Here is a 17,440-nt window from a genome sequence, read left to right as displayed (position 1 = left end):
TATTTCTACATTGAAGTATTGATACTTTTACTCAAGTAGGAAATGTGAGAACTTTTTCCACCACTGGATCTCCTTCCAATTGTGAATGTCCATTTGATATAAAATACTTTAAAAAGCAACAACTTTGAATGCTTTTACATTTAGTTTTTATTGGTCAGGTCATCCAGCTACCTTTCCTTTGGAAATATCTAAAATGGTTTAATCATTCATTTTCCTTTAAGACATAGTAAACATGTAACAACACGGAGGAAATAAAACAGTATATAATGGCATTCAATCAATATATTACACAAATCATAATACTATCAGTTGTCATTCCCATACATGTTGTAACAGTTTTATGGCGCAAAAAGTAATCAAACAAGGCCGTTCTAGCCAACTTGTCAATCTCTCTAAACGGAGGACAATATAATGGTCTGAATGTCTATTCTGCATTTATGTGGTCAAACTTAAGCCTTGTAAAATTCCTGGGTAAGACTAAACCTGAAGTGTTGCTCATTAGAAATGAGCAGGTACAGACAGTAGGCAGATGGTGGCCTCGAGGGACAGTGTATTGTTTATACAGACCCGCTTTGTTTCCATCTATGGCTCGCCCCATCAATGTAGTCTTTTATTGTCATTAAAATCTTAGTGAAACTATTAGCACAGGCATAAGCACCTTATTACATTGAGGCTGCAAACCTTAGCTGGGCGTAGTATACCATAATAATAGTACAATGCCATCAAATAAAACCTTGTCCAAGTGTTCTGCTGACGGCTTCAGTTCCATGTGAATGAAATAGTATTGTGGTGACGTTGGATGTGCTCCCATACTCTGACAAGCTACATCACTGTGCTCAACGCGACACACTGCAGTAGCTGGTTAACACTAGGGCTGCAACTATCAATTATCTTCTTAGCGATTACTCTATATAACTTTTTTTGATTCATCGAAAAATCGAGAAGCGCATTTCTTTATATATACTGTATATACCAACGCGAAGAAATTCTAATAAATTTCTTATTATACACAAAATCGATTACTTTGATTAACCACTTAAGCCCTATTTTATACTCTATCGTACAACAGAGTCATGCAACAACAATGAAAATAGCATATCTCCAAGCTCATAACAAATCGCATCGCAATGCATTGTGAGCTTGAAGATCGTCGGTTTTCTCAATTTTAGAAAATCGGTTTGATTCAAATCGATATATTTTTTAATAATCGATTCAATCTATTAGTTAGATTAACTGTTGCACCCCTAGTTAATGCCACCAGTTAATCGGCTGAATCTTGTTATTCACTGCCTTGAGAGCAGGAGCGAGCTGTCTTGCTTCACATGCGCTTTTTTTTTTCAAACTGTGCCTAAGGAATCAAATATACAGACAAAACATGACATGATAAAAATGCATCCATAACATGAGCAATGATTTCATGAGGTTTCTTGCACACATTTGGGGAGATAAAAATCAAGCTTGGCTGACGGAAATCTAGTATGATGGAAAGGAGAAATGTGTAACTATTGGCGCGTGTTGTGTATCTGTATGTGTCTGTGTGGATTTGAGCCCAACAAAACTTGTATTCGTTTCTTTTTGGTTGATTTGCTTTTTTTGGTCCAACGCTGCTCTTGATGGTTGGAAGAGAAGATTGATGACACCTAATCTGTCAAATTTCTGTGATGATTGCAGCGTGAGAAATTGATCTTCCTAAAGTAATTTGTACTTTGTGTTACGACCGTTGCTTGCCAAAAATCTGTTATTTTTGCTGAACGACAGTCGTGCGATGAAGCATAATGTAGGCGTAATTGTTCTAACCGGCCAAAAGGCTGAAGTCGATTTAACGTCTAAAAATCTGTGGCCTTTGATAACTATTTATGGTTTGAAGCTAAACTTAAAACCATAAAGAACAGTAACAGCCTTCTGTAGACTCACATAGAATTGTATACGGTAACATGTTTACTTAGAACCCCCCCCCCCCCCCCCCTCCCAGTTGTCTAGATAAAATGTGGATATCAAAATATTATCTATGAGTGATTGTGCTGAAATTTATCTCATGTTGGTAAATTATTGGTGTAATACATGCTAATATTAACATACCTTTTAACGGCCAATATTGCCTGATATTGGTCCACCAATATACTGTATGTTGGGCCCTGTGTGTGTGTGTGTGTGTGTGTGTGTGTGTGTGTGTGTGTGTGTGTGTGTGTGTGTGTGTGTGTGTGTGAGAGAGAGAGAGAAAGACAGAGAGACAGATAGAGAGGCATATAATATGGCATTACTCCAGAGTTGTGTAAAAGGCATGGAGACCAAAGGTGTTCTCTCCACTGTAGGCCACGTACAGGAAGCCATCCTCATCCTTCTCCTTGTCATACAGCTGGCCCATTGTGAGACTGCAACGGATTAGAAAGCAGATGATCAGAGATCATGTGTCTGTGTTCAAAGGCTCTTTGGTGACCCCACCTTTAGAATTTGACAGATATGTAACATAAACATTCATAATGAAACTGTCACTTTGGCAATTACCGGTATGTAAAGCTTTTAGCTGATGTTCTCTTATGCAAAGTGTGAGTGAGTGCAACAGAAATTAAATAGCACTGGACCGCTACATTGTAACACTGCTGTAGTACCCCATATGTGTGCAATGTAGATGTTTTGGTGTGACTATTGTTGTGGCAGACCCCTGAAAAGCATTTGTGCCATGTTTGGTGAGTATTGGAACAATGTCGTGCCTAAGGCCGTGGCAGCCCGTGGTGTGACTATTTGCATGGCTGACCCCCTACACGTTTGGTGAGGATTGGAGCAACGACGCACCTGTGGCGCGTGAATCTCGTTTGCGTCCGAGCATAGGCATGGCTGAGGCATGGCAACGCCTGCCTGCCTGTGATTGGCCTACCCGACACTGCCCGTCTTGACTGTCGGGACGCGAGGTTACTCCGTGGTGAGATTGAGAAATAAATCACCGGTATACAACAAGAGAATGACAGCTTGGCACGTGCGACAGAATGCAGCCTTGTAACTAACTTGGAAGTTGTTAAATAGATAGATACCGCAGGCGCCAAAGTTCGATGGGAAAGTTCATTCTCATGTGTCTGTGTAAGTGTGTTCCCGTGTTATCTTCCGGAATGAAGGCCATGTCACGTTGCCTCACGAGTCCTGCGGTCTAATGGCGGGTTCTACGGAAACGTCCATCTTCCGATGTATCTCCCCGACTGCCCTGCCCAGCTCGACCACCATGGCAGGCAGCTTAGGGGTTCCGTTCAGCGCTGCCAACTTTCCAATTCTTCGGTACACAAGACCAATGCTCAGCCCGGTCAGCAGAAATCCAAATACATACAGATCTTCTATATCTTCCACAGAGAGAATCGCCATGCACATTACTCACGTTACCATGCCTATGCTCGGACGCAAGCGAGATTCACGCACTTGTGGCCCCTAACATGGCCCCTGGGGTTCACACGTGGCCCCTGGTGTGACTATTGTCACAGCAGACTCCTGTGCCAAGGTCGGTGCAGAGTAGTGAAACGGTGCACCTGTGGCACCCAGTGTCCCCTGATGTCCCCAAATGTCTTTGGAATTCTACATAACTGCTGTTCCCAAGATATTAATAACCAATAGCTGTGAACACGCGCGCACGCACGCACACGCGCGCACACACACACACACACACACACACACACACACACACACACACACACACACACACACACACACACACACACACACACACACACACACACACACACACACACACACACACACACACACACACACACACACACACACACACACACACACACACACACACACACACAGGATACCAGAGTAGGGAGATACATGAGTCTTGATAAGATAAGACATTCTTGAACTGAACAGTTAAAAGGAAGCGGTGGCCGCAGTATATTGCCTTTCCGCCCCTATTCACACTCCTCCAATGATTTGTAGGGTGTATCTCCTGTCTATAGGTCTGTCTATAGGTGGATCCTCCACCAAGACAATGACTGTCCAATAGCTATTGACACCTGATCGGATGCTTATGAGACAAGTATAAGGCTAATACCTCTGTAAGTGGTATACAATATGAGTGAATCGTGTTTTATAGTCTATACAGTAAGTCAATCTTTTCCACAAAAAGTATAGTTTGTTTTCTATGCATTGTTTACGGTGCATCACATAGGCACAGTTGTAAAGCACGTGGGCATTTTTGATCAGTGTCAATGTGGGAGATGGGAGTGGCTTCATCCTGTTTCACAGGGAGATTGATTTCACCGTTTAACAATTCCTGTGTCCTGTTCTTTAGTTAGTGAGATGAAGGGACAAAGAGGTACGCCCTTACACGTGAAATGGAAAGGGGGTTTACTGTAGCCACTAAGTATTAATAGGATACCACAATTAAAAACAAGAGTTTTATGTAGTCTATAATAAAAACAAACATGACCGTTAGTAGAGTTTGTGTGTTTTCATGTTTGGAATCGACAGTACTGAAAATGAATTCACAGGCATGAAAAGATCCTTTACCAGTACTGCTGCTGCGTGCACAAACGTTTTGTTTAGACGATGGTGACCTTGTTTATGTAGCATAAACTTTTTGTCTTAGATAATGATATGGTACCTAGTTGAAGTGATATTGATGAAAAACAACAATTGCACATTTATAAAGCACAAAAGCCACAATTCCTGTCCATTATTTTGAGGCAGTTTTGAACAACAATGTATTTTCATAAATGTTTTGTTCCTGAGAAACTTTGGTACAGTCGTATTGGAGTCCTTAGTGTGCCTTTTATTTGAGTTATTCCTTATACTGTTGGTCGCTCAGCACCTGCCCAAACTTAGGCTGCTTATGCATGTCGTTGTTCCTTAAAGCTCACATTACAACATGTGATCTGCCACTTAACAAAATATGGCATGAATTAATGTTTTCTGTGGAGATAAACAGCTATATCTTGCTAAAAACTTATTTGGCATTTTTTATTATTTTAAAACATTTTAAAATAGTTCAAATAGCTCACAACATGTCAATGTAGATTGGCTAGTTGGACTATTTGTAAATGTTTTAAAATAGTAAAAAATGGCAAATGAGTTTGCGCAAGATAGGGCCCATAGACTTGGATATCACTTCTAAGCACATTTTGTGAATGGCAATTACAGGGAACAGGTGATTGAACTCCCTTGGAACCTACTTAAAATAAATTGTGTTCCTTCCCATGCATCTCACCTGGACTGGGGGACTGTTTTGTCCACAAAGAGGAAGATGGCTTTCTCCGAGGGCAGCTGAATGCGTTTCCTGATGATCCACATGAACTGGGCCACTGTGATATCAGAGGGCACCAAGTACTTCCTCTTGTCAATGTCCACTATCTGTGAGCCAGACACCTTCTCCACTATCACCTGGCACAGGAATATACAAATGTGAACATGCAGCAGTACATGCAAGCGCGCACACAAAATCACAGAGGCAACCAAAATAAACTAGAATATGGAAAATCTGATCATCTTTCACATGACAAATCAGCAGATAATGTCTGCTGATTTGTGTGAGTTTTAGACAAAATGTGTAGTACTAGTAGTAGTATTATCGTAATAGTACTACACATTTTGTCTAAAACTTTTTTTGAATCAAAATAATTCTGTGACCACATGATGTGGACTGTGTGAATTTTGTAGAAATAGTAGCAAAAACTGTATTTGGCTACTAATCTTAAATATCTTAAAAATGAACCGGCCTGTTATAGCTGCACCAAGAGGCCAATTGGAAAGATTTTGAGTGGAGGTTCTTCCTTGGCCTATACTGGGAGTATGCATGCAAGGTTTCACACGGATTGGAGATTATGTGCTCACAGTCACGAAGATAGACGCACACATATTGACGGACGTACAAAGGTGGAAACAAGGGAGTCAATAGCCAGTAGAAATTACAAGCTTCCGAATGGCACGTCGCATGGCCTCAAAGTCCAACGCTATTCCTCCCAGCGTATTCCTCAGGTCCACGTACACCACTCGCATCGGTGCAAGTGCAACCACACTTGCAATTTCCCAAAGTTTCACCTTTCTAGTATATCATTTAGTTTCATTATAGTGGAAAGTGTATTACTGTATTCTATGACATGCCTTTTCAAGGTTCAAGGTTGTGTGTTATTGCTACAGTACATCCTTGTACATACAGTACATCCTTGTACATACAGTACATCCTGTACAGGTTCACAAGTCAGTGTGGGTTTAGTTTATTAATGGATAACCTCAATGCAAAATCATCTTTGCTCATACTTATTTCCTTCACCCAAGGTAAACTATTTAAAAACACAATGGGTTGGAAGTAACAGCCCTCATCTGTGTCAGTTGTCTCAGTGTCCCATTCTTTCCAGTTGTGTTCCCTTCCCATTAAACAAACAGGTGCAGAAGGAAGGCCTCGGGACAGGGATGAAGTTAACAGGACATTATTATCAACACAAAAGAGCCCGGTACACAATACAAAGAGGCATTTCTTAAGTGCAAGCGTTTTAGCACTTACTGTTGTCCACGTGTTGGATGCGTCTCTTTTATAAGTCAGAGGTGCCAATCTAGTTCTCGACTACCATACGCTCCTACAACTGAGTGTGAAATATTTGTCGCATAGCTGACTTTTTCTTTTTACCAGGGTGATGGTAACAACTGTCACTGTCAAAATCAGAATATCAGAAAATCAGGGGTTCTCAACCTGGGGGTCGCGATCCCTCGGGGGGCACCAAATTATTGTGGGGGATCCCCAGATTATTAAAAAGAAGAAAAAAAACTGCAACTGAATGGCTGGAAAATGGAAATTAAGAGTTCACATAGTACACATAGTACATGCATAAACTTTCTATAATGATTATATCTGGTTTCTGTATTTATGATGTATTTTCTCTATTATTAAGGTTATTGTAGCGGTCAATTTGTATTGGGGGTGGAGAGGGGGGCAGGGTGGGGGTCGTGAGACATGGCCAAAGAATTTCCAGGGGTCCTCAGCCAAAAATGTTGAGAACCCCTGTTCTATAACATGACTTGGTATTTTCATAAACTCACTGTAATGGAAATGTAATGTATATTCCTGTATAATTATTGATTTATTGTATATTCCGTATTCATCTTATTTGAGTATTCCTTTAATATCGTATGTCTGGACACACAAAGATTAAATTCATTAAATACATTAAATTCCCATTAACAATGAAGCAATACTCTATTGCTTCATATTGCAAAATCATTCCTGTGTGAAGTGAGGGGTGCTTTTATCCTCTTGAATAGAGCATAAGAGCGCCCCTCACTTCACACAGGTGTGGTTTTTCATATTCCATTCTGAATTGGCTATGGCTACTTTTCAAAGTTTGCGGTATTCCGCACAGTTTGTCTGGACTGCCTTTAGAAATGAGTGGAAGGGGTGTAGCTTTAATATGTTTGTAAAGTGATTCAGTTCCAGGGACAATGTGTGCGTGTGACACTGATAAACAAAAAAAAACATCTTTTAACCAGGTCTGTGGATGCATTTTGATGAGAGTTTTGCTCTGTTTAAGTAAATATCTTTTGATTTAGATATAAACCAAAATGCACATAAGCTGCAACCCGGTCTCACCCAAACACGGTGAAATAACAGATTGGCAATTCCGTACATACACTACTAGAAAACCCCAAAATCCATATTACACTGAAATCCTCCCCATAGGCCGCAACAGACAAGGCCATAATACCCACTAAACTTCTGAAGTAAAATGGGTAACCGTCTTTTCATAATACTTTTGTTCATGATGATACCTTCCTTTTCCTCCCACCTTCACTCCTCATTCACTCCATCATTGCATCATCCCCACTACCCCCTTACTCACTGGTACTCTGTCAGGGTATTTGTTGCGTATTTTGGCTGACTCCACACATCTGTGTTCTGTGGGAGAGACAGGGAACAAACAGGAAGTCAGAGATTAATCGGATGAGCAAGGACTCTTGGGACTGACTGGAGTCTCTCAGCTGAGCTGCCTGAGGTGTTAATGCAAATAAATAAGCCAAGCATAAGACACAGTAGTGATTTCTTTACAGGATCAAACACTGCATAAAAGGTAGACACACCAACATCTTTCTGAAACGGGGATAGAAGTTAGAACCACATGAATCTTACCAGGATAACAACAAACTCAAATTAACTGAATTTGATCAGTGCTCTTTTCAGATGATCAGCAGATGAATTTCTCTCCCCAACTCTATAAGCAAGATCAGATTCACTGTAGGCAGACTGATGAAAGGCCTTTGGGGCATGGCATAAGGTGTGGTAAAACCATTAATGTTCAAGATGCCCTCTCGTTACCCTATACAAGGCCTACTTTAGGTAATATCTCTGCACTGCAGAGACTGTAGAATTAACAGTCAAGTTCGAAAAAAGAAGCAAAGATAGCTAGATAGACTTGGCTTGGTGTTGCTGGAATGTAATCTTAGTTTACATCGCCAGGCCTATATTAAGAACCAACATTTCTATTTTAGCTTAGTAGGCTATAGCAAGGCAACCATGCATAATAACACTGAGGCAGCACGCAAACTTATTAAATCATATGTCAGGGGCCAAAGTTACACTACAACGACCTCCCATTATCTGAGGGGGGATACATTTGTAATAAGTTACAGGGAGGGAGAGCATCACATCATATAGCGTTTTATGAAAGCCATGTAGCCATACTGAATGGATAACAGGTTGTGCTGTCTGTCTGTCGAAGACTCGGATAATTGGCATGCAATTCTGCACCTCAAGTCAAGGATGACATTGCAAACTCGAAACAGGAAGTAAAGGAAACTATAGACTGAACGAATGATGCATCATGCCAGTATCATCGGCACGTTTCATAACAATCAAAATCCCTTTACCGAGGGAATGATCCTCTTTAAACATCCATTTCATTTTTGCTGGATCCCTCACACCGAGGCGTGATGCTACAGTCAGAATGTAAAGCAGAGTATTAAAGTCAAAAGCGGACACTGTCGATGAAATTAAGCGGCGATCCAGATAAAGAGAAGATCAAAACAAAACGTCAACAATTCCTATCATCAACCAGAAGCTTCGAGCGTCCTGTCTGTCTTCTAGCAGTGGGAGGTGATGTCATTTCTGGTCAAACCATTTCTAAACTGCATGCAGGGGGAGAGAGAGTTGTTCGATTTGCTCTGGTTGCTAAGCGACACTGGCGGCGGCGGCGGCCATGGCAACCGTATAGACGCTAAATCCCAGAGAATGCCCACTTCGCCGCACCACGGTGTGGCGCGTCGAAAGTAGCCGATCTACAAGCCCGCAGTGCGCTGTCCACGCGACGCCGTGTGGGTTTGTAGGTCTGCTATTTTCTGCACAGTCAGTCAGGAAGTAGTAGTAGTGACTGACTGAACATGGCGCGGCTTCGCCCCGGCTTAGCTAAGAAACTCAGTTTCCATGGCGAACCGTCCAAATGCGCACTAAAACCTTTCGGGCCGTAGATAAATGGCCATTCGTTTGTCAGAGTTACTTTGTTTTTGTCCGTCGTTTGCAGTCTCGCACACTAGTCCTCTGCTACCAGGAGTTAGCATCCATGCTAGCTTGACTGGTGAGCAGCAGTGGTCGCAGCTAAGCTGATTTTGTTTTGAAAAACGTTTTTATTTTTGTTTGTTTTTTGTAACCCACCGTCTGTTAATTTTTGTTATGGCTTTCTATGAAGTCTACTCTCACCCGGCTTTGATTCGCTACAAAACCAGCGTCTGCACCAAAGCCACCCTGTTTGTCATTGTGGTGTTGTGCCTCACTTACATCCCTCCTCTCTTGGTTGCTTATAGGAGCCAAGGTACATGTGATTGTGTGCTGAATGGTTGATTTGGCTGCTGCTGCCATGGCTGTTGAATAAATGATAAGCTAAGACTAGACTGACAATAAACAATTGATTGATTGCATCAGTTAGTTTACTTCCTCTTTGAGGTTTTTTTTGTCTGTGATGTTTTATGTTTTGCTGCAGCCAATGAATGGACTTTAGTTCTCTTCTAGTTCCCTAGTGAATTGTAAATGAACACCACTTCTGTTAACCTAATGTAGGGGATAATTTACATGACAAAAACTCTGTAACATTCATTTCACTATTTTAGCATTGCCTAATGTCTGGGCTTCGCTTTCAACATAGCATCCCTATATTTTGGGCATGTCATAAAAAAAATAAAAAGTTCAACTTTCTCTTTTTTTCAACCGTAGTGCATAACATAGTCGGATTCTAACATAACAGTTGGATTAAATAATACATATTATAAAACATTTATTTACATAAAAATCATCTAGCTATTTGCACTAATGATGTCAAATATGTTCTGAAAAATCTACTGAGAATTTGGGACATTTCAGTCCTGAAAAGTATGGAATTTTTTAATATACAGTACATAATACAGACTTTTTAGTCTGCTCTGAAGAAGTCTACTGCCGAAAAGCGTCAGCGTTCTCAAATAAACATGAGAAATTGCATCTGAGCCAGTCTTGCATCTTTTATTTTGGAGTGCCGCTTTTTCCACTTAGTTGGTTTATGAGTTAAGTTATTAATACGAAGCGCACCTGTTTTTCTTTCTTCATACAGTAATATGTGTAGGACTAGGAGCCCTGTACTTTTGATTGATTGATTGATTGAATACTTTATTAGTCAAAAATGTGAACAGCACAAAAGTACAGTAAGACATGTAGGGTCATGGGGAATGGTAGAGAGATGGAGAATTACAGATAACTTATTAAAGCTGCTTTGTTTTAGGTTTTTGGATGAAGAGGAGTACTTATGAGGAACAGCCAGTCGTAAAGTTTCAATACCAGAGTCTCCTCGTCGCAGCAACTAGCATCAAGGGAGACTACGTTGCCTGGAGCACCTTTCCACACTTTAACAACATGCAAGGAGCCAACCTCCGGATCCCTTCCATCTCCGTAAGAAAAGATTCTATTACTTAGGCCTGAAATTCACACCACTGCCGTTTCAGAGCCTTATAATGGCTTCAAGGGTTGAATAACTGTTGAGGTCCTCGTGGCAAATAGATCAGATTCATTATACAACAGGTCGTTGATGGCTTGGCCTCAGCTAGTCACTCTGATTCAGTGGCTCTCAAAACTTTTATGTCAATCAGACTCCCAAGTTATTATTTATTTGGCCACGGACCCCCATCTGAAAAGATTTTGTGCCAGGAAACCCCCACACAAAACGTGTATGTTTAAATATTTGTAAAACTATTCCAATATTGCCGATCTATAGGGTCAAACTGAATTTGAAGCTATATATTAACTCATTTTTCTGGGGATCCTCTGGAACTGGTCCCAGGACCCCACTTTAAGAACCACTTTTTTAAATTAATATTTCTACATATGCACATCCACATCCATAGAGTTGTTTGAGAAACTTCGTAACAACCTTGCTGTTTTTGTTTTCTTGATGGACTTCTCAAAGTATATCATGTTTGAATACATGTACTTGTATGTATGTTTGTGCTTTGTTTTGTGCAAAATTGTGTGATATTTGTATAGGTGAGAGAGGAAGACCAGAACCAGGATGGAAAGTTGGACCGTCTGGTCTTTCAACTGCAACTACCCCTGAAACCAGAGGAGCAGGTGTACAGTGTCCAACTGCTGCTCACCTTCTCCTACCAGCTCTTTGTACGTGCTCTCTGGTCCTTTGACCGTTTACCTGCAAAGGTTTCTTGCAATTTAAATAGTTTTCATAGTTTTTATTTCTTATTTTTTCTTTTGAAAAGAGGGCTTAACCCATTAAGACCTTCTTCTAAATCAGTAGTTCTCAATCTCACCCGTTTCATAATTCAAAATGATTAAAACATTTCAAACACTATATTTTCTGTTTTTGAATAGTCAACGCAAAAATCTAAAATTACACATAATACTTTCCCGGTTTTAAAGGAGAATTCCATGCTAGAAGGCTTTCTTACCTTTCTTTGTAGTCGTTACGTCCCCACCAAAGAGGTCCAGGTGTTTTTTTGTGCAAAAACTATTTCCCCTACCATAAGCCCTCAATGAATTGCATTGAATTGAATGGGAATTCAATGGGGCTATGGGGTGTTATGCTCATTCGCTTATTTCCATCGAAATAAGTAGTAAAGTGTGCCGCTTGGGATATTATTTACATTATGAAGAGAGGATATATACAAAAAAAAAATAAGCGAATTAGCACAACACCCCATAGCCCCATTCAATTCCCATTCAATTCAATGCAATTCATTTAGGGCTTATGGTAGGGGAAATATCCAATAAGGAGCTTTTGCACAAAATAACACCTGGACCTCTTTGGTGGGGACGTAACAACTACAAAGAAAGGTAAGAAAGCCTTTTAGTATGGAATTCTCCTTTAATGAGTTAAACTAAAGGAACAACATTTCAGATCCTGATATCCTGAAGTCAACAGCAAGTAAAAGAATCCGATGTGTGTTTCAATAGAGAATGTCCACGGTGGTGATGCAGACTCTGGCCTACGTTCAGCACTCTTCCTCTGTTCCTGGTGCTCAGCTGTTCATCAGTGGAGATTTGAGACTTCAGCAGAGGACGCCTCTGCCTCATCGAGGGCTGTACACTGTTTACAATGTGAGATGATGATCCCATCATTTTGTCGTTTTAAAAATGTCACGTGTGTAGTGTATATATAGACTTATAGAGGGTATGTGCATGCATAAAGTGAGTGGCAAAGTGATTGGCAAAGTGAGTTTAACATCGTCGTATGGGCTGTCAAGGCCAGGAAGTCGTTTTTTGCCAGCCAGTAGGCGTTCCCACATAACTTCCGGGTACCAGCCAGTAGGCGTTCCCGCATAACTTCCGGGTATGATGATGACGATGTCACGCACATGCCCTCTATTATTGAATCCCTCTATATTTTCTATTTTCCACAACATATTACACAATATCACATCTGTGACATGATGAATGTTATGTTCTTAACTTCTTATTTATCTACTAATTTGTTGCATACGCACGCACGTGCACACACGAGCGCTTCACCGGACGATAGGCAGGAGACTATGTTTTCACCCCTGTCTGTCCGTGTGTGTGTGTGTGTGTGTGTGTGTGTGTGTGTGTGTGTGTGTGTGTGTGTGTGTGTGTGTGTGTGTGTGTGTGTGTGTGTGTGTGTGTGTGTGTGTGTGTGTGTGTGTGTGTGTGTGTGTGTGTGTGTGTGTGTGTGTGTGTGTGTGTGCCGCTTGTCCGTCTGTGAACAGCTAATGTCTGGCAGTTGGCACCATAGACAAAGCGGCCTGGTAATGGTGGTCATTATTATGAATTGTTCATCTGTTCTTTGTGGTCAAGGTTTCTGTGATTGATGGTTCCAGCCCCTTCGCAAGTGCATATGATCTCGTCAACATAATTGGAGCATATCAGGATAGAAACTGTGAGTTGTTATTTCTGTACCGTATTGTACCGTATTACTGAGTGAATGAACATAGGAACATAATACCATAGGACGAGTTGTTACCACCCCAAACATAGTCTTCATACAAGTAAGCAATACTCTTGTTAAAGGTTAGTTTCATAACATTTTATACACAAGCATACAGTATAGTAAGAGTAAGACTATTAACATTTAAACAGATTCAATGTAATATTGTTATGCACACAAGATGTAACAGTAAAGAAACATTGAATCTTGATATAATATACAGTAGATATTGCAATGAGACTATATTGTCTGGGATTTGGGATTTTGTTATATCAGGATAATGACACAAGTTGTCTTTTCCTATGGCCTATTTTATCATTTCAAGATTTTTCAAAAACAGCTGAAATAGAATAGGTGATCTACAACCTCACAATGTGCCGCTTTTTGAGCTGCTATTTGAAATATTTTTGAAATTTTTTGAAAGCTGAAATACATACAGTACTTACACGCTCTGCTTGCGCAAGTAAAAACAAAGCAGGTTAAATCAAATGACATTATATCCACCATCAGTGTCCTTATCAGCCCGTCGCCATGACAACGTCCCCACTGGACAGGAGTACTGCCTTCGGTGACGATCACTTCCTCCAGAGTCCAAGATGTATAGTCAACTAGCAGAGTTACCTCTCGCTGGCCAACGTAACATGAAAATAATTCTTTATCAACATTGTTTTCAACATTCCGAAAGCCGATATCAGGCAACAACCAGTCTGCAGCTTCCAGGTGGTAATTTAGGCAAAAACATTTTCTCCAAGAGAGGATAATACTCAAGGTTCAAGGTCCAGAGCCAGCTCTATCAGAAATGGCTCCTACTAGGAGAGCACAGAGTTTCAACTAACACAGTGGTTCCCAAACTGTGGTGCGTGCACCCCTTGTGGTGTGCGAGTGCCTTCTAGCGGGTGCGCGACATGAAATGTCTAATGGTGGTGCTATGGTTTTATTTTAAATATATTAACATATTTTGCCAATATATGGCAAGTATATGCAGAATATAGCCTATCCTGCATACATATATGTCATATATGTGCATATATGTGGATAAATAGGAAATATATGTCTCTATATAGATTATGCAATTTATATTTCCATGTGGGAGGGTGTGTCAGCTAGGTCGGGACGTAACAGGGGGTGCATGGCCAAAAACGTTTGGGAACCGCTGAATTCTGTCAACAAATCCAGCACAGCAATAGTTCATGGCACCACGGAAGTCAGGAGGGTACTTCTAATTATCTCTCCCCGGACCCCCCCCCCCCCCATTCATTCTCTAATAGTTAATTCATATACTGTATACTTTATTGTCCTCTCCCTCCCACAGTGACCACAATGCTGTCCTGTCCAAGTCCAGTGTGGACTGTGGGAAGAGCTGCTGGTGCTCCCTTCCAGCTCAACGCACACATCCGCTACCCTATGGAAGTGATTAGATATCCTTTAATTAATAGGTGTGTGTGTGTGTGTGTGTGTGTGTGTGTGTGTGTGTGTGTGTGTGTGTGTGTGTGTGTGTGTGTGTGTGTGTGTGTGTGTGTGTGTGTGTGTGTGTGTGTGTGTGTGTGTGTGTGTGTGTGTGTGTGTGTACCGACTTGCGTGATGTATGGATAAAATCTATAGGAGTAATATAAAAAAAGTGTTTAGCAAAAATCGCCCTCCTGGTTGCGCTATAACAGGCCGATCTGAAAAGAATTGCGTCAGAGGTTCTGCTCTGGCACCCAGGGAGTGTGCGTGCACAGTTTGCTGCCATCGGGCCAACGGTGCCGGATATTAGCTGCTCACAGTCAGACGGACACACAGATGGACGGACGGGGTTCCAAAACATAATCTCTGTCACGCCTTCGTCCTGGCGGAGACAAAAAGGAGCAGGGTAAATGTAGAGCCCTGTTTAAGTGGTTAAAGTTAGAATTATAACACACACACAGTGCCTTGTGAACCAGCGTGTTTACTTAATATGCAACCCATGCACAGTGTTGGCCTTAACCACACCTCCACCTACAGACCTGGGTTCTGGGAGACCATCAAGTTTGCCTGGATCCAGTACGTCAGTGTCCTGCTCATCTTCCTCTGGGTTTTCAACCGCATTCAGATCTTTGTCTTTCAGAACCAGGTTGTACCCTCTATGTCCATCCCACTGGTGAAGCCTCATCTCCAGTGATGTGGTGGAGCTGGTTCCACTCCCTGGCTTGTACACACGAAAGCACCGGAGTACAATATCACACATTCAGACTGGGCAATATATCGATATATCGCTATTATTATACGAGACTAGGTATTGTCTGCGATTTTGAATAGTGCAATATCATAAGTGTTGTCCTTTCCGGTTTTCACGCTCTATTTTGTACTAGAAAATAGTCAAGATTGTCAAAGATAGTGAAAATAGCCAATCTATATGCTCATACATTTTGAAGAATTGAATACTATCACCACAATATTGATATCACAATATCAATATCAAGGTATTTAGTCAAAAATATTATTATATTTGATTTTGTCCATATTGCCAAGCCCTAATGCATCATTTTACTTACTAGTACAGGGTGCTTAGTCATAGTCATAGATGGAAGGGTGATTACACGAGGAAGAGTGTTTAATGTTTAGCCCTCATTTAGCCCTGTTTAGCCCTCATTAATGGTACTGTAGTTATGCGCAAGTCGTGCATAACAGTCAAGTCATGTACAGCCCTCAGTACCAAGAAGCTGCACTAGCTTTACCTCTCAACAAAGGAATTTCTTTAGTCTGTATCAGTATTATTTATTTGTGATTATAATGTTCATCACCAAGTGAAAATAAGGCTTGAATTCCGAAAAGAAAACATGTAATACAGGCCTCTTTATTTTTAGTCATAGTGGAAACTGGCTCCTATGCTCCTACCCCCAATTATTTTTTGTACATAGCTTTAGGATTAATTAATTAACTTTGTGGTGAATAAATTTGTATACATTTGTAGATTTTGTATGTCATCTTTTAATCCTGTAATTTGACACGGAAAAGTTTCATGGTATGTTCAAAATCATTTGTATTAATGGGTTTCAGTTTACAGACAGCGGGATTGTAAAGTACATGTTGAGGAACATTTCACATATACATTGAGGTATTTCTGTCACAATAAATTTGCACATGTGAAATGTATTAATATTAGGAGCAGTGGGCAAGTGCCATGAATTGAGTGCCCATGGAGCAGTTAGGGGTTAAGTTTCTTGCTCAGGGACACTTGGACACATAGACCGGAACTGGGACCTTCTGTTTCCCAGGCGACCTCTCTATACTCCTTCAGCTATATGCCTGAGCCTGACCAATGCCCATATTCAGCTATGACCGCCCATACAGCATACATGGTCATTTACCTTGTTAATATGTGACTGATTTACAAAATAACTTAGAACCACGTGCACTCTGGTTAAACAATATAATAGGCACTTCTCAAATTCAGAAAGTAGTTGGCACTTGGCAGATATTGTTCAGTATTTAAGAAAAACTAACTTTTGCAATTCAGAGTATACAGGTGCGAAGAACTATCGAAAAAGTGTTTTTTCACAATTGACTGCTGTGTGGGAATTATTTGTTTCTGAATTGAAAATGGAAAATATTGTAGGTCAACACTGGCAACCTACTTTATATATTGTGGACATAACAGAGTGGTTTGGATGACATGCTGGCATCCAGCTATAGGAAAATGGATGGCAAGTTAAAAGGTGGAGTTGCTCAATGCTCATATTGGATTGATATTCATTGAGTGTGACGTACGCCCAGGGTGTACTTGCTATTCACTTGTGCAATGACACAAAAAGCTGTTTTCTCCAGTTCTGGACCAGTACCAGTGAATTAGCTCATTTATTCATTGGGCATGGCAGTAAATTTCAGCCAGACTGTTTAGTAACGGTCACGCCCTGTCTCCACTGAAAGCCACACCACTGTCAATAGGACTATACAATTCTCAATAGAATTTCAACAAAATGAGAAATAGGCAACGCTGTTAGATTTATAGCTGAGGCTATGAAAATAGCCAAGATAGCAAATACCTCGACCTTATAAGACTTCACTGGAAAAGTGAGAACACCAGGTATCAAAAC

General features: G+C 40.8%; 2 protein-coding genes across 4 annotated transcripts; one reads left to right on the top strand and one right to left on the bottom strand.

Moving 5' to 3' along the window:
- Window positions 1-146: 146 nt before the first annotated feature.
- On the bottom strand, window positions 147-8,963 carry LOC306922830 (gamma-aminobutyric acid receptor-associated protein-like 2). 2 transcript variants are annotated; one of them, XM_079500676.1, is made up of 5 exons: window positions 8,842-8,963; window positions 7,818-7,873; window positions 5,195-5,367; window positions 2,262-2,372; window positions 147-1,348 (listed from the first exon to the last, which is right to left on the bottom strand). In XM_079500676.1, the coding sequence occupies exons 1-5, from the start codon at window positions 8,873-8,875 to the stop codon at window positions 1,249-1,251; spliced, it is 474 nt and encodes a 157-aa protein (XP_079356802.1). In that variant the 5' UTR covers window positions 8,876-8,963; the 3' UTR covers window positions 147-1,248. The 2 variants fall into 2 exon arrangements, with proteins under 2 accessions (XP_079356802.1, XP_079356803.1); XM_079500677.1 differs by having other exon boundaries at window positions 147-2,372.
- On the top strand, window positions 8,947-16,307 carry tmem231 (transmembrane protein 231). 2 transcript variants are annotated; one of them, XM_079500675.1, is made up of 7 exons: window positions 8,947-9,067; window positions 10,719-10,885; window positions 11,477-11,605; window positions 12,398-12,541; window positions 13,256-13,337; window positions 14,698-14,803; window positions 15,363-16,307. In XM_079500675.1, the coding sequence occupies exons 1-7, from the start codon at window positions 8,959-8,961 to the stop codon at window positions 15,523-15,525; spliced, it is 900 nt and encodes a 299-aa protein (XP_079356801.1). In that variant the 5' UTR covers window positions 8,947-8,958; the 3' UTR covers window positions 15,526-16,307. The 2 variants fall into 2 exon arrangements, with proteins under 2 accessions (XP_079356801.1, XP_079356800.1); XM_079500674.1 differs by lacking the exon at window positions 8,947-9,067 and adding an exon at window positions 9,349-9,779.
- Window positions 16,308-17,440: the final 1,133 nt, after the last annotated feature.

This window comes from Electrona antarctica, assembly GCF_951216825.1.
Source record: "Electrona antarctica genome assembly, chromosome: 5".
In the NCBI taxonomy this organism is placed as follows: Eukaryota; Metazoa; Chordata; class Actinopteri; order Myctophiformes; family Myctophidae; genus Electrona; species Electrona antarctica.
The sequence above is the reverse complement of the archived record's forward strand: the minus strand, read 5'-3'. Positions and strand labels throughout refer to the sequence as shown.